The sequence below is a fragment of the Drosophila tropicalis genome, unplaced genomic scaffold, assembly GCF_018151085.1.
Source record: "Drosophila tropicalis isolate 14030-0801.00 unplaced genomic scaffold, ASM1815108v1 contig_463, whole genome shotgun sequence".
Lineage (NCBI taxonomy): Eukaryota > Metazoa > Arthropoda > Insecta > Diptera > Drosophilidae > Drosophila > Drosophila tropicalis.
The window spans coordinates 2,864,873-2,883,431 of record NW_027172929.1 but is presented as its reverse complement, the minus strand read 5'-3'; the positions used below and the strand labels follow the sequence as shown (position 1 = coordinate 2,883,431).

The window sequence follows — 18,559 nt, the reverse complement described above, 5'->3', positions numbered from 1 at the left end:
GATGGGCCTTCATATAATAATGTATAGCCCATGTCTTTCTGTCATTTCAAGTGTGTATACTTTGTCTCTGTCCTCTAAGTGAGTGTGTGTGTGTGTGTCTGTGTGTGCTCTTGTGTTAGTGTGTGATGAATAAATGATGCGACCAAGTCAAGTTTCAATGATTTGCTTTAGTTTTTGGATTTGCTTTTGTACTACAAACAGAATTGCGAGGACGGCAAAAAAAATATAAAAAACTTTGGCCATATGGACTTTGTAAATTGATCGAAATGCAATACATCTAAAATAAACTAATCTGAAAAGAAATTTTGTTGAAATTTTAAACTTAAAGATCTGTTAATGATAGTCAAATAAAACATCTAATTCAAAATAATAATACATTTCAATTGTTGCAAAGAGTATTGACAAGTTGCCTTCTTTTTGCTGTCAAGGAAATGTGCTGTGGCCTCCATTTGTTGGTCTTGTGTCGCTTGATAGTCCTTCCATTGCCATTGCCCATGTGTCGCATATTATTTGTGTGAAATAAAAATGTAAATTCTACATTTTCCACGCACAAGCGCACATTACCCCGTTCCATCAAAAGATACTCCAGCCACTCTGTCACTCTTTCCGTCCCTGCCCTCTGTCAGTCTGTTAGTCCGTCACTCTGTCAGCTTGGCAATCCTCAATTCTCAATTCTGTGGGTTGACCACTTTTATTTGCTTTTGGCATTAGGCAATGTTTATCCCCTGCCAAAAATGGAAACAAAAAATAAAGGAAAAAGAAAGTCAGAAACAAAATGCTTTGACTTTAAGAAGGAGATCAAGGAAAAACAGAGAGAGAGAGAGAGAGAGAGAGAGACAGTGAGAGAGAGGATGAAAGAAGAGAAAACCACTTGGCAATGTTTACGCTTATGCTAATTTTAGTAGGCAACTTCATGTCCATTCAGAGTGTATGTATGTATATGTTATGTGTTTGCATTGACATTTGCCCCCACCCCAAACATATGCAATAAAATTTGTTGTTCTTTTGCCTGGACCCATAAGAGTCATTCCAAAATGTCGATTAAGGCAAACAAGGTAGACACTTAAAACCCTTTAGCTCTCTGTCCCAACTCTCATATTTGTAAATTTCAGCTTTAAATTTCCTCTCCTTCCTCCATCTACCCATAAATCTTGAAATCAAATTGCACTAAAGCTAAATACTAATGGCTAAATGGTGGTTGGCATAGCTTTTCATATAGGTTGCCGTTCCCCTTTTGCTCTCATTTAGTGGGTGTAAATTTATCTAAACTCATAAGAATAGAAATCGATAACCAAGAGAAAATATTCTCAACTAATCTGTGTGAATATAGCAAATCTGGCGTTTAGCAAGGCCTAAACTAGTTGGGAATTACAATACAAAGTTTTAATATCAAAAAGCTGTCAGATTTCTTTATGTAAAACTAGTTAGAGGCTGCCTCAAGACAGTCAGAATTAAAAAGGACACCCTATATAGAAAAAGGAGTAATGGAACGAGAGAGGGAGGGAGGGAGGCAAAGGCTATTGCCTACGAGAACTCTATATATGTATGTATGTCCCCCTAAAGCATAGTCAGCAACCTTTTTGCATTAAATGTCCTGACATGAATGACATGCAGATTCACTTTACTCAACTCTGTGTCTGGTTTTGCCCACCCCTTGCCCCTCGCCCCTTCTATCTTGTATCTTGTATCTAGCATGCTTGCTGCATTTACCAAGCTTTTGAGCAACTAATTAGATTTCGTTAGTTCTTCTGGTTCTCTCCCTCCGTCTTTTTAACTTAATTTACTATGCAATCTCTATTCTATATGGCTCTCTCTCTCTCTCTCTCTCTATCTATTTGCGGCTGCTATTGTTATTGCTGTTGTTGTTGTTGTTCTTGTCATTTGTGAAAATTAATTTTCTCATAATTTAGTTGACATTTTGCATTTGCGGTTTTGATTTTGCGGTTGGTCGACCTTTAAGGCACTAAAAACCTTAATTAGCACAGAGGAAAAAGCATATTTTCCCCTACTGTATAAATGTGTGTGTGTGTGTGTGTGTGGGTGTGTATGTGAGGCATTTGAAGAGTAGGTAACTGTGCCATATACATAATTTTACCATAATATTTGTGCACATGCTTCGCCAGAGAGCAATAGCTGCTGGGGCAGCAACAGAAGCAGCATGAGCCCTACGACCAACCTACACGCTGGGGATACGAAATGACATAAATACGGACTACAAGCTAGTTATTTAACGTACATGAGAGAGATTTGCGGTAATTAACATTATCACGTTTATGCGAGTCAAAGAATCTGAATTCAAATGTCACGAAATCCATGAAATCCAACACAAATCGTTCCTATAGGGTGAAAGTTATTAACTTTAAAGTCTATTGTTAACCACTTAACACTTTTTGTAAAGAGTTTCCATTGGAATAACTAGCAACATTTTACATTTTACAATAATGACTCTTTAACTTATGTATGGGGCAAAAAGTTATTAATAATGTACTTGAAAACAAATTAAAAACTTTTCAAATTGCTTTAATTGTTCGCTTGACACTTTTTCCCCTACAAGTTGACATACTCTCCCTTTTTTTTTTGCTTTTTATTTTACATGCATATGGAAAAATGAAATTTTCCATATAATTAACACCTTGTAAAATTTAGTTGTAAATAAACAAAGTGACAACGAAATGAACTTAAACTTGGCAATGTTTCACATATGCAAGAGCAATCAATAGGCAGAGTCAGAGATTGACAGAGCTTAGAAAGAGATTTGCATACTAACTGATTATCAGCTCATTTTGTGGCTGTCTAAACAGGGTGAAGCATGAGATCAATAATGTCTATTATTAACAAGCTTTTAATGGTTCATTCCATTAATATGTCACATGAGTTGACAGCTTTTTAGCAATAAATTTATTCACAAACTTCACACATCGCATAAACTTGGCCTTTTGCATGTCAATGCGTTTTTATTAGCAAATCAAAAGCCGCCACAAATGGTTCACACGAACGAACACACACACACACACTTGCACACAGACACACTCACTCAATAAAAGCATTTTTTCTGCTCCATTCCCCCTGTGTAGCTCCTTCAATCTCTGCCACACACACTCTCTTTCTCTCTCTCTCTCTCTCTCTCTCTCTCTCTCTCTCTCTTTTCTCCACCTCTCACATTTTTTTGGTCTTCATTGCCTTGGTTCCGCTTTTGGCTTGCGGTCAGTTGGTCGCCGGTTGGTCAGCAAACAAGCGTGAAATTGCACAAAACCCATGACGAGAACACGACCATTTTTATTTTCTCACTCACTCACACTCATTCGCTCTCCCTTGCTCATTCTTTTGGTTTTCTAAAGCGGGTGAAAAAAAAAAAAACACCAAACGAACGCAAAAACAAATGGCAATCAAACTTGCGGCCTATGAATGTCCTCGCCATATTTTTCGCATGCAGCCACAAAGTATGCAATGAATTGACATGCAATGAGCATTCTTTGCACATAACTTCTCTTCTGTTTCCCTTGTTGTTGTTGTTGTTGTTCTTGTTGCTTGTTGCTGTTTGCTTGGTTGTCATCATACCAATTAATGCTCTATTGATGATGTTTGATTAGAAGCATCGCTGGTTGTGGTTAGAACAATGACATTTCTGGCAAAGGAGCCATATGTGGTAAGGGAATTTTTTAATTAAATGCATACAATTTGCAACACGCGCTAATGATTCAATTATCCCAATAACATACACACACACACACACACAAACGCGCAAACATGGATGGAGCCACAGAATATGTATGTGCATACATACATATGTATGTATGTATGTGCATACATACATATGTATGTATGTATGTGGAATACTATGCTAAATATGTGGCTCTTGCAATCTGGCCACGCCCACATGTCAATCAGCCTCATATTGCATTTTGCGCTTGTTTTAATTAAAAGCGTTGCGAATCGATGGCCGCTGCTGCCGCCGCCTCTGTTGGCACGTTTTAAATTTAGCTTTCCTATTTACAATAAAAGCAATCTAGCGATAGCGACCATGAGAGTGCCATAAGAGAGAGAGGGAGTGAGAGAGAGAGAGAGAGAGAGAGTGAAAAAGATAGTATGTGCAAGGATTCAGGGTGGTTGGTCCTTGAAGTACTTTGGCAAATGGACGAACCAAGCTTCTACTCGATGAGGCATTCTAACTCCATCCCTCCCAACCCCATGCCATTTCACCTCTCAACGGCATCAACAACAATTCTCCCCATCCAACGGACACTTCATTAAAGCCTGTAAAGTTGAAAATTTATTTGCATTTTCATGCCGCAAAACGTGGGAAATTTTTGTTTTCCTTTTTTCACTCTCTCCCTGTCTTTCAAGTGCCTCTGCAGCATTGCTTGATGATGACCCACAGGCTTAAAGGGGTGCTGTGTGGTGCAAGGGACGCTGTGGTTCGTTCAATTGAAGAGTGTTGAGCAAAAAAATGCACTAACCATTTCGCCAACTGAATTTGAGTGTCCATGAAAATTGTTTGGCTGATAGATCACGATTTCGATTGGTTCTCCATTCGATCCATTTTCGAAATAAACCTGCAAAAAGGCTATCCACTTAACTATAAAGTAGATGCAAGTGAAATACCTGATGTCTGATGTCCCACAGAAAAAGACATATATACAAATGTAGCAACCTATTCGATCTATCTGTTAACTGTTTAACTATATAGCAATAGGTTAACTCGATAATGAGACTTAATACAACTAAATATGACAATCAATAGAAGACTTAGGGCTTTTTAGTACACAGTTTCTGATACTCTGAATGTTCCTAAAGAGCCATGAATTTACTACCATTTCCTTTACATGCGGCAATCGCAACCCATTAATCTAAATATTTTCAGAATTTTTAGCTCTTTCATCACTTTTGAGCAATTTCAAGATTTCGAAAAGATTTCGAACTAAGTCATTTTTGTCTCAATCTTTTATATACCCATTAAGTCTAGACACACAGATTAAATCTATTGACTTGGCTAATCGGACATATTTGTATCAAATCTATATGGCTCGATCAGTCAATGCCTCATCTTTGGGTGCCACTTGCCAGACCCCAAGGGAGTTTAGCCCTTTTGCCCACTCTCTATGCTCGTTACAATTTATTTCATTTCTATTTTCATTTTATTTTATGCAATTTTTTTATACCCTTGCAAAAAGGGTATATTAATTTTGGTCAGAAGTGTGCAACGCATAGAACGAAGCATCTCCGACCATACAAAGTATATATATTCTTGATCAGCACGACGAGACGAGTTCAACTAGCCATGTCCGTCCGTCCGTCCGTCCGTCCGTCCGTCCGTCCGTCCGTCCGTCCGTCCGTCCGTCCGTCTGGATCAACGCAAACTCCTCCTAGACCGTAAGAGCTACAGAGCTGAAATTTTGCACGTAGGCTTGTATATACTGCAGGCGTTGTATATCTCGGATTCAGCTGGATCGGACCACTATATCATATAGCTCCCATACAAACCCCAAAGTCACGAACAGTGACTTTTCTCAATAACTTCGTTATTTTCTATGCTATTATCGTGAAACTTAATATTAGAGAGTTTACTACGCCTATAAGCGACTATGCCAAATTTGATCAAGATCGGGTGACTATATCATATAGCTCCCATACAAACGGCCAAGTCACAAACAGTGACTTTCTCAATAACTTCGTTATTTTCTGAGCTATTGTCGTGAAACTTAATATTAGAGAGTTTACTACGCCTATAAGCGACTATGCCAAATTTGATCAAGATCGGGTGACTATATAATATAGCTCCCATACAAACGGCCAAGTCACGAACAGTGACTTTCTCAATACCTTCGTTATTTTCTGAGCTATTGTCGTGAAACTTAATATTAGAGAGTTTACTACGCCTATAAGCGACTATGCCAAATTTGATCAAGATCGGGTGACTATATAATATAGCTCCCATAGGAACGATTGGTCGAAAACAGTGACTTTTGTAAATAACTTCGTTACTATTAACGCGATTGCTTTTAAATTAAACATTTCTTAATTTAATATATATGTTAATGACTGTGACGAATTTGATAAAGATCGGGTGACTATATCATATAGCTCCCATAGGAACGATCGGTGGAAAACAGTGACTTTGGTCAATATCTTCGTTATTTCCTATGATTGTAGGCCTTTCTTTCTCAAGCTTAAGCCTTTTTAGATAAAACGTTCTTCCACATTGATGGCTAATAGGTAAGGAAAGAGTTACCAAAAAGTTGCAAGGGTATACAAACTTTGACGCGGTCGAAGTTAGCCCCGGCCCTCTGGTTTTATTTTTTTTTTTTTTCTATGCCTTTGCCGGGAGCACAAAATAATAAAAATGCCTGGCTAACTAGGGAGAAACTGAGAAAAAAATAATATGAAATGGAAAAAAAAAGACGAATAAGAAAGCAGAGCACATAAAATGCAAGCGGAGGCATTTTGCAGTTGCTTGATCCTGTTTTTTTTTTATGTGCCTCTGCAATGCTATGCAGCGTGAAAATGCAGCGTGAAAACCGAAACGAAACGAAACCAAAGCGGGGGGAAAAAGGGCGCCAACAAATGATGGGGCCAGGACATGCTAGCGTGTAAGTGTTGGTAAACGTAGTGCAAAATGCCGTTGCCTGTTTTCTTTCCATTTGCACAGTTGGCAAATACTCTAACCACAAAACAGGGGAATATCCACGGGCTCAATCGACAAGGAATTCAATCCAAATTGTTGTGTTCGAAATGCTTTTCTTTTCAAGTAGATGAAATTGAAATCTTTAGAATGAAAAATTTCACGAGTAGATTAAACGAGAGAAAAAGGGTATTTAAATCTGCACTGTAAAGGGTGAAGTTAATCTTGGTTCTATTCGTATTTGGGTCACTAAAGCAACTGAGCTGCATGTTGTAGCTGTTGTTGTTGCTGCTTGTTTAACAAGTTCGAGTGCAGGAGCATTTGTAAAAATTTAAAAAGGCATCTAAAAGTTCTCGGCGAGAGGGAAAAATCACGCAGACACACACACACAGAACAGCAACAGCAACAACAAAGCAAAACAAGAACCAACTTTTGAGGCTGTCGCTGACACCAAAACACAAAAGTGACAACAAAAACGAAACGAGAGGGACAAAAAAAACACACACACACACACACACACACAAGTTAAGACTATTTAAGAATGATCTGAATATATCGACTATTAGTTACCCAAGAAAGCGCATCAGCAGTATCAGAGCTCCAACTTTGAATGTCAACTGTGAAAATTCACAACGCTTCAAACACTAAGAATCGATAGCTTTGAGGAAAACATTGAATGAAGTGCTATAAAAGAGAAGTCGTTGCTTCTCTCTAGTGAATTCTGAAATCGAAATGAATTTAAAACGTTTTCCAGCCAAAATTAACAAAGTCAAAACCTTATTGCATCAACTACTCATAAGAGAGTCCATTTATTGATTGATAGGCAAGCCATTTCGATTGGGTTCTTTTTATTCTATTTATATAAAGTCTAAATTCTCTCATTCTTAGAGGCAACGTCAGCCAGTTGAAGATCCAGTTCATTGAAAGGATATTGCAAGTTTGCAACTTGCTTTGTAGTTATACCAAAAATGCATATACCCTATTGATCGGAAATAATACCCTGTATGAAGAAAAAAGTTAGTTTAACAATATGTTAGAGAGGTTTTAGGGAATGCAGGGGAAAAGACAGAGAGAAAAAGAGAGAGAGACTAACAAAAGAAGTCAGAAAAACAGAACGAGAAAGAGACAGAATGAGGGGAAGAAAGGGAACTAACCGCAACAGCAAACATATTTGACATTTGCATACGTAACAAAAAGTGTCCAAAAGAAGCTAAATAAACTAACCAACACGCGTTCACTTGGCTCATTCTCTTGGTCGCTACAACCTGAACAACCTTACCAACTTCCGTCACATTCTTATCTGAGAGTCTCATCCGTTTTGTTTCGTTTGTGCCCTTTTCGTTGCAGGAACGCTACAAGGCCGACATTAGTCTTGCCATACAGTTGCTGCAATGTAAGCCCGACAGTTTTGTCCCCCAAAAGGTGTCCTCGGTAAGTGGCCAGCCATCCAACCAACCAACCAACCAATTTGACATGTATTTTGAATGAATTATGGATAAATCTATTGTTTATTTTTTATTGTATTTACCAACCAAACAGTTACCCATTGATATACAGTCGAAAGTGTCGGCCTATATGAGATTGGAAACAAATTCCCATTCCGATTCAGAGTGCAGTAATAGCGGTGTGGGCGTGGTCACAACATCTTCCTATAAAGTGCTTCCGGCCTCCGATTCACCACCGCCAGCGGCCTGCCCATTTCCGCCCACAGCCATGGTATATTCCATGCGAGGACTTGGTAAGTGTTAGTAGACCATGATTTTCTTATGATTTCTTTTATTTTTTTTTATATTGATTTCTAATTTTTTTTTTTTTGTTGTTTTTCTTCCAATATTATTTGATTTATTTTCTCCCCGTATTTTATTTTGAAGACTATATTCTTGCCTTGGTCTGTCTATCTCTCTCTGTCTGTCTGTTCTCATAAATTATTTATATAGATTTTCTAGCTGTCTGTTTTAGGTTGACTAAATAAACAAGTCGATATTCTATATTCTAACCATGAGCTAGACAATGTTTTAAATTGATTGAAAAAGACTTGAAACTACATAAATCAAATTCGCAAAGTATGAAATCTATTACAAATATCCAAGAGACTGGCAATAGTTACCTAGAATTTGTATATATACATGGATAATAGAGATATAGATAGGATATAGTTGTAAACTATCAACCTAACTATATTTTACAAGCACTAGCAACTAAGGCCTTCGGCTTAGACGAAACCTACATCCATACACTAGCCTGGCATTCGAGCCCGGATCCTGGTTGTTCATTTGCCCAAATGACTGGACAGATATAGATAATGATATGCAAGAATATCTTACATCTTCGGTGCATCGAAGTTATTTGCTTTATGATTTTGAATTTTAATGTTGCATCTTTTAGGCGCACACCCCAAAAACTAAATAAGTATCTCACAGTATCTAAACATCCTTCTTTCGTATCCTTCATTTCGCATTTCCCGCTTCTTCTTTCATTTACAATTGCAATTAATATTTGGTTTTATTATTGCGTTTTTTTATTAATTGCCCCAGCATTTTCATTTAATTTGTGTTACTTGTTTTTGTTTGTTTATTTTATTTTGTATTTTGTTTTTACTGCTGCCTTAATTACACTTTCAATTTGCTGTAACTAACTTGGCACTACAATTTTAGCCTTCGTATGCGTATACATTGAAGCCTCAATACAACGAATCAGTGAAAAATTTATAAAATTTTTGGATTATAGGGACGTAACTCAAGATTCGTTTTATTGAGGTATCACTGTATTACTATTTCTCCCCCCCTCCCCACACCTTTTTGTTTTGTTTTTGTTAAATGTTTTTTTTAATCTACTTTACGTAGTTGTGAAATATTTACATATTTGTTGATTTTATTGTATGCAATTTATTATAATATGTGCATGTATGTGTGTGTGTGTGTGTGTGTTGAATTTGGCTAAGGAATGTTTAGTTTTTGTTCTCTGGCTAAAACAATTTTCTGATGAATTTTTTCATAATTGAAATATGATGCCAGTTAAATATTTGATGATGAAATTTTACATACATTGCATATTGAAAATAAGTTCCATCGAAATGAAAATGCATTCGTTATGTATTTTATTAAATTTTTCATCTTGATAGGTGACAAAAAAAAAAAGGAAATAAATAATAATAATTTCAATTAAAAAACTGTTGGGCAAACACATATATGTATTTCAAAACGAAAATAGGAGAAATAAATAAAATTATATAAATTAGCCATAATTCAAATGAGCTGAGGATGTGTTAGTCCTTGGCCTAGCCGAAATTTCAATACCCTTGTATTAGAGGCATTTTTATGCCAAAAGTCGTATTCTAAAATATATTCTGATGTGATTTGAATCAAATTTGTTAGAAGGGTATTAATGACAGGGTAAAAGGCTAGTTAGAAGAAATTTAAAGCAATTTTCATGTCATGTAATTCCTTAGCCAAATTTTGAACAATTTTGAATGAAAACAAGTATTTAATATAAACCATTAACTAACGAACTCTTCTTTGTACCCACCCATCTCCCCTCTCTTCTGCACTTACTGTAGATGGTAATGCAGCAAATGGCTCACAGCAATTGACACAGGCGACAAGCAATAATAATCTAAGCAACATTAGCATCAACAACAACAACAACAACAACAAGAATGCCACAAAGGATACTCTACTCAACAACAACAACAATAATAGCACAAGCAACATAAACAACAACAACAACAATAGCACACCAAGCAACAAGAACAACATCAACAACAACAACAACAGCAACAACAGTAATAATAATAAATTCAATTGCTCGAATTCATCGATAAATGGTCAAGGAGCCGGTGGTGGAACAAATACCGATCCCGAAATGATATCTCCAACAATAATGGCCAAATTTCTGGAAGATGAACTAAAAGCGAATGAGATCAAACATTGCGATACATGTCAATGCAATAAACAGGATCTGCAAGTCCTTGCCGATGTCTCACGTTCCTATACAGTGGCCACACAAACGCCACATCAATTACTTCATCATCAGCAGCAGCAGCATAGCTCCACCCTGGCCAGCAGTGAGCCAACGCCAATGGGCGCCCAACTTTGTCTGCGTTGTCACAGCAATCTGAATTCACCATCACGCACGAATAGTCCATATCTAATGAAATTGGTTAAGTCTAGTGATTCTGTTATTTCTGAAACAAAAAGTTCCGTCTCCGATCTCAATGATATGGATAAACTCTTTACACCGGCCAAAAAGGATGATCTAATGGTTAATCCCATATTGGGTCATCATAGACTATGCGAAAGAACCACTACAGCTGCCAATGTCAGTGGTCTAGGGGTTGGAGTTGGCGGTGGAGTGGGCGTAGGTGGAGATTATGGTGTTGGTAAGCTAACAGCCTCAACCATGATGTATCCGACCACACATTTGGGTGCATATGCAGCTGAGAAATATCTGCTAGAGACCAGTAATCTTGGCCAATTGAGGAATGGCTATCAGCGTAGATTCCTCGATGGCGGTGGCACAGCATTGCAACTGCTAAACAAATTTGAGAATGCAACAGTCACTAGCTCAGCCATTGCTGTGGCTCCGTCCACGGTTGCTGCTGTTGTTGCTGCTGCCATAACCGATGAGTTGCTCGTTGTCGAGGATGATGCGAGTAAACCGTTATTGTCATCCATATCACAGGCGGGTGCCGAGAGTGATCCATTGTCGGGATCGGCCACAAAGCTACAGGATGTGTGTGAGCCATTGCCCATGGCCAAGCCAATGGCAGCAACTAATGGTGGCAATCAAATGAAATCATCTGCCAATTCGGGCAGTGTTCAAAGTTTATGGAGCAATAAGACCAGCAGCTGTGAAGGGGCCAAAATGTTTGAGAATTTCAATAGGAATCTAATCAAAACGATTAAGGTAAGTATAAATATGTCTTGGCTCTTAATGATTACATCTCATGCTTCCTCTCTCTCTCTCTCTATCGTTAAGGCGGAAAATCCCAAATATCGTGGACCACGTCTCTGTGCGATGCGCATCCAACAGAATGGTCAGAGTAACATATTGCTAGACAATCTCGAGTCCATTGAGACCTATACACCGGTTATCTATAAGCGACGTGAACGGTTACTCGATGAGGAACTCAACGATGGCAAGGATATCATCACTTCGAAGGAGAGTAATGCCGCATCCGCTGTTGAGGCCTGGCAAGGATCAGCCACACCACATGAAACTGTGGCCCTGCAACCCGTACTCGAGCCCCAAGTCGAGCAACAAGAGACTGAGAAAATGGATACCAAAATAGAGCCAATTGCCATGGCAAACAAAGCTGGCGATATGCCAGGAGTTGGAGGTGTTGCTGTTGGTGTGGCAGTTGGTGGTGGCCAATTGGTTAATTCACCAAAACATTCGGCTAATTCCAGTTCATTAAGCGATGCCATCGATTATCAGGAGAGTGTAATGCTGCGTCGTCAGCAATTGAGTCGTGTGGCCGAATGGGTACAGCATAATACACAACAATTGGAGCAAAGGTCCCTACAACAGCCGACTACCATAGCGAGGGATTCGAATTCTGGCACCGAGAGGCAGAGTTCATATTCCACATTAGATCGCATGGATTCCATATCTATAGAGAAACTATCAATGGACTCGGGTTATAAGACGACACCGCAACAAATAACAAATGGTTATCCAGATGCTGGCAAATCTACAGAGGATTCTTTATCACCTAAAACTGATATAACTAGCAATTCATTGCTAGATCAACAGCAACAACCACAGATGCAACAGCAGCAGCAGCAACAACAACAACAACAGATGCAACAGCAACCACTACAGCACATTACAATTGCCAATGGTTCAAAGAAGGCCGAACTATGTACTACCTACTATCGAAGAACCACACGTTCGGGTCTACCAGTGGCATATACCACAACCACCACAACCACATTGACATCATCGACGAATCCGATCGCAAATCCGCAGCAAATACCAAATGCCACTTTTGCCCCTGTCGATTCACAGCATTGCTCATCATCGGGTTCCCCATCTCTCATCTGCCCCGAACAGCCCACGTGTGATATACTCAACTATAAATATTATCCAAATGATACAGATAAGACCCGTTCGATTCAAGCGGAATTGCATACAACAACCCAGCATGTGGATATAGCACAAATGGAGTATAATGTCAAGCAATTTCTACTCAAACAGAATGAATGGTCCATGAGATCGGCTGGTGCTGGTGCTGGTGCCGGAGCACCACCAATAGATGGCATAGATGGCATAGCTGGTGGCTCTCAGACTCTAAACGGCTCGGCAGCAGCATCTCGTCTGGTGAGGCATACTCGTCTCCTGGGTCCCGGTGTGGGTGAACGTGTACGTATGGCCGCTCCTGGCGGTGCTGTGGCCAATGGTCAACCTGGCGTCCTGGCGCCGCATAGAACTGAAACGAATTTATAAGCAAGCAGAATAACAAGTGAAAATGGTAAAGAAACTGAAATGAATCCAAAGAACAAAGAACATGCATACACACAAGCAACCAAAAGCAAAAAGAGTAAACCAAATTGTATTCTAGTTTAAATCAAGTTTAGAGCAAAAGTATGGGCAAGGGAAATTATAGTTTGTATTAATCGATTGATCAATCTATATACATATATATATACATACTTACATATATGGCTAAGCAATGCACTAGATGTCATTTAAGTTGGGGATTATCTTATATACATATAATTATTAATATAAATGTATGCTAATAGCAATGATTTACTATGTGTACGATATAAATATACATCCCTACATATACATATATGTAATACTTTAACAGATCTATTGTAATACACACATACACACACTTAAGCTAGCCCAGAATGCTTCATACGCCACAATAATTAGGCAGCTAAGCATATAGTCAGTCAGTCGAAGAGAGAGGGAGAGAGAGAGAAAGCGATTGTTGGTTTTTGTGACGTTGGATTCGTGCTTAAACATATATACACTATATATTTTCTATTGAATTGAAACATTCGATTCCATTAACTAGACTTTTGTGCCCTTCTCTCCTAAAACTAATTTCCGAAATGGCCAAGTTAATGAAACTAATGCAAATGCTGTTTAAAGGGCTTCAATAAATAAGAGATTTTCCAAATGTTCAACTAGGCCATTCATAATGAAACGAATAGCAATATAAATACTCGCTGTATTTGAATAAATGTATTATCTAGTCACTCACAACTCACAAATTCTATAAACACATTCAAACGATCAAATTGGGTATTCATAATGTAACGATTTCTACGAGTATGAATAGAAATTATCCTTGTCGTTGCATAAATGACTCACAAACTTAAAATTATACTCTATGAATTCATTTAAAGGATTAAAATGAGTTGAAATGACTCAAATGATTCGATTCTATTCTAAATAACTCCATTTACTTTTCCAAATATCAATATTTGTTTATTTTATAAACTTATTCAAACGAGTTGTCAGACCTTTCAATAATCGAATGATTCATTAGGGCTTTTGAATATTCATATACCCAATCTAATGCTTTGTTATTTTCTATTTATTTATAAGTACTCATTCAAACCTTGCATCGCTTGTTGGTGTTTCATACTCCCATTTATCAAAAGTTTACAAATATAGAATATATTCATGGCAATGTCTAGATGAAATACACTTTTCTAGTGTTGGAAAATGTAGTTTGCAGCAAGTGCAGTAGATATACAAAAAGGAATGCCAATGGAAAGCTAATTAACTCTTCATTTTTGCATTTAATGGCCACTTAAAAAGCACAAAAACTTCTCTTAAACTAAAAACATTTCAAGTCTTCCAAAACAAAAAACAGAAACAAAAAAAACAATAACAAAAACTTTTTCAAACACTTTCAATGCAATCAATCAAATATTACTTACTTTTCATGAGTCTTCCCAAATGTTTTTTTTTTGTTTTCTATAGACAGACAATTTCACTTAGCCACCAACGTCACATAGACAGAGATGGAGATATATAGAGTGAGAAAGAGAGAGAGAGAGAGAGAGAGTAGAGAGATTTCCCTTCTTCAGCCAGCAGAACAGCTAATGATTAACGAACGATTAATGATAACGATTAACGCTAAAATGATAATGGATAATGAGGATAATACTTATACATATGATATTCAATATATGATTGATTGATTTTTTTTTTTTTTTTTGATGTCTGAATGTTAAAATATAAATGTAAACCACAATTTTCCCACAAAAAAAAAAAAAAACACATATATACGATGTACCCCTAAGCTATATACATAAATAATTATAATATACATATGATAATTATGCTATATAAAGAACAAAAATTTGATATTTGATAGAGTTCAAAAGGCAAAAAAAAAAAAAATGTGCAATATTTTTTAGCAAAAAAAAAGAGAAACCCAAAAAAAAAAAAGAAATTTTTATTTTTATAAAATGCGACCAAAAATTGTATATTTTTTTTCCTTTATTTTTTTGGATTTACAAATTTTGTGAAATTTTATTTTATTTTTCTGTTGTTGTAATTTTCTAAGATTAATTTAGTTTGATAACTCTCCAGCTTATATACAAAGAAAATGATGAGAAGTAAAAACCAAAAACCAAAAAAAAAACAAAACAAAAGAACTATAGCAAAAGCATCTAAATTTATATGTATATATATATATATATATATATACAAGTACTGTACCTTCTTAGTAAAAATTTGCAGCAAAACTGTACTCAACTCCTGCCCATTAGATGACCTTCATACAGATCGAACCTATAATCCTCTGCTATAATTGCTATATACCTACATACATACACACAAACATACATATGCATTACTATATATATATATATATACATACATATATATACACACATTATAAACGTATCTGAACAGACATATGATTGTATAATCCGCAACCCACAACACTATTTACAATTCTATATAAATATATATATATATATATTCATATTCACATCAAGTATATCTGTGTGTGTGCGTGTGTGTGAGAGAGAGTGAGTGAGTGAGTGTGAGCGACTGCGTGTGTGTGTGTGTGCTCCTTCCTCCCTTCCCCGCCCTCCAAAATGTTTATAAACGGCTTCAAGAAATCATATATATATATATTATATAATCCATTCCTACCGTAAAACTCTGATAAAAAATTTATATATACATGCCTATTTACTCTCAACTATTTACATTTACATACATCCGTATGCATGTATGTATGTATGTACATATATATGTATGTATATATGCATATGCATATGAACAATCTCAATTACTTTAACACTTTATATACACTGAGCAATTGAAATGCTTCATAAATGAAAATGCTTTAAACTCTGTTATGTTTGGCCCATTTGTAAACGTTTAATTAGCATAAATAATGTAATATCAGTCAGTCAGTCAGTCAGTCAGTTAGTCTTCTCTGTCTAGCTAAGAACTAAACCTATTTAAACTAACCAATTAACTTCTCTAAGTTTAACAAACAAAAGAAAACAACAAAATCAACATAAAACTTAAAGACTTGAAAAACAAAAAAAAAAATGGGGAAATAAAGCAACGATATAAAAAAATATAATTAAAAAACAAACAACAAAAAAAACCCAACAATTTATACTTGATTTTAACGACTCCTGTTTAATACCCTTTTTAAGAGTACTTAGATTTTATTCTTTCTTACGAAATTGTAGTTCGATTCGAATTCTATTGAATATTGGACAAGAAAGGACTACAATAAGGACATTCAGAAGCTAGGCATTCAAATTATTACTACATTAATGAATGCCTTGAATGCCTAGCTTCTGAATGTCCTTATTGTAGTCCTTTTCGATTGGCAAATGATACTTTTATTTGCCTAGTTTCAAGTAAAGGATATGCCAATAGATCAGTGAGAGCTCAGTTAAAGGACTTTGTTCGTCTTAGGAGCTAAAGAATTAATGATTTAACTATGTGTTAGGAGAAGATATCGGTCAAATTATGTGTGTCTACAGTAAAGCCTCAATCTAAGGGAATCTGAGGGAACCCACAAATCTCTTTCGTTATATCCATAGATTCGCCACTTTCAAATACTCATTTGATTTTTCCATGGAACCAACAAGTATATGAACAGATTATTAGTTTCTTCAAAAGACCCCCAACATAAAACTCTTTACATCGAGGTTTCACTGTATTCTAGGGTTGAAAATGAGGGAAATTTGCTCCCAAAAGTATGCAATAAGCTGTACCAGAATTCACTTATTCAAGCATAAAAAGTATCCTCTAAGCAAACATTGCAATTGTTGGTTAAAACTAATTCTTTTCCAGTCTATTGCATACTTTAGGGGGCAATATTCTGACCTTTATGACTAAATAGCTGTCACTTCAAGGGTATTAAACAGTTTGTCTTATTGTGTTTTGTTCTCCTTAACACCTCATTCACCCCCGCCCTCTTCCTCCCACTTGTAATTCAGTGCTCAAAAACATAAGAAACAAAAAGGGAGAAAATTGAGTAACAAAAACGTGTTCCACTTAACCAATAACTGAAATATCAAAGACATATATACATACATATATCAATAAATAATTTTCACAAGAAAACGCAACCAAAACTATAAAACACTGCCCCCGCCCTGCGCCAAACCAGGCCCCGTATAATCAATCCGCTTAACAATCATTTTGCACCCTACTTCCGATCCCGATTTTACACTTTCTCCTACCCACTAGTCACTTTGTCATTTCCCTTCTTAGTCTTAAGTAGAATCATTTCCAAACCTAAACTCCTAGCCTCTTCTCCCCCCGGCCCCGCTCAATCGTACAGTATATAGTATATAATATATAGTATATGTAAGGCAGCTTAAAATCGATAATTAGCGAATAGTACAGAATCAGAAGAACTTTAAAAAACCAAAAACAAGCAAAAAGTGAAAAAAAAAAAAATGAAATGGAATTTCGCAAAAAAAAAAAAAAAAAACAAACAACATCAAATTAAACTAATGTTAGAGCAAATATTTCGACAGCTGCAACTTATACAATATAGACTTAAGGGATATTTTTTTTTTTCGCCGCCCCCCGAAAGCGGCAATACTTATATCTATAGCCTTATATATATATATATATATATATATATATATATATGATTAATATATATAAATGTGTGTACATTTTGCGCGCCTAGGTTGATTGTAACCATTTTTGAGCTATTGAACCACCTTAATGTGAAACAAGATGAAAAACCAAAAACCAAAAAAAAAAACAACCAAAAAAAAAAAAAGACAAAAAAAGCAAAAACCAAAAACAATTAAAAATAAACATGGAATAATAACTTTTGAATAACATTTTTGTTTCAATTATTGCTTTAAATGGAAGTGAACTAATCACTGACTCTTTTATTCAGTTTGTATTCACTCGATTGTCACACTGAGGTTCCTGATCTTTTTGAATAGTTTTGTGAAAATCATATTCGAAAGCTTGCGAGGACTTGAACGTGAAACGATTAACCATATGATACGCAAAAGTTGATGATTTTGCATAAAACTACGATTTAATTTTATTGAATTGAATCGATCATATCAATCAATTTCAGCTCCAAAGGACTTTGAAAAAGAAATATTAAGCCTGAAAGACGAAGGAGTGCAGCAAAAGGTCCATTGATTTTTCTTAAATTTGGAACGATCTCGATTATTTGTCAATTTTTTTATGGATTCATTTTGATTAATAGAATACAGGTGGACTTCGATTATCCGGGACGATCGGGACCAGAGCCATCACGGAAAATCAAAAAAACCCGGTAAATCGACAGCGTAATTTCCACTTGAACTTTATCTTGATCTGTTACTTCAGAAGAATTAAAGTTTTCAAGAAACTTTAGCAAAGTGTTTGATGCATTTATGGCCTCTTGAAAAGATACTTTTGAAGCTGCTACTTCTACATCTGATTCTTGATCGCATGTGTCTGAATAATCATCGTTAC

The 18,559-nt window shown here is 36.3% G+C and overlaps 1 protein-coding gene across 3 annotated transcripts in view; it reads left to right on the top strand.

Annotated features, from left to right (window-relative positions):
- LOC137574498 (uncharacterized) overlaps positions 1 to 13,413 on the top strand; it is a 45,758-nt gene extending 32,345 nt beyond the window's left edge. For 2 of the 3 annotated variants that reach the window (XM_068286834.1, XM_068286836.1), the window contains exons 3-6: positions 7,967 to 8,050; positions 8,159 to 8,363; positions 10,176 to 11,524; positions 11,597 to 13,413. In XM_068286834.1, coding sequence (XP_068142935.1) covers positions 7,967 to 8,050; positions 8,159 to 8,363; positions 10,176 to 11,524; positions 11,597 to 13,066 — 3,108 coding nt within the window. In that variant the 3' untranslated portion in view covers positions 13,067 to 13,413. The remainder of the gene's footprint in view (positions 1 to 7,966; positions 8,051 to 8,158; positions 8,364 to 10,175; positions 11,525 to 11,596) is intronic. The other variant, XM_068286835.1, reaches the window with a different exon arrangement.
- Positions 13,414 to 18,559: the final 5,146 nt, after the last annotated feature.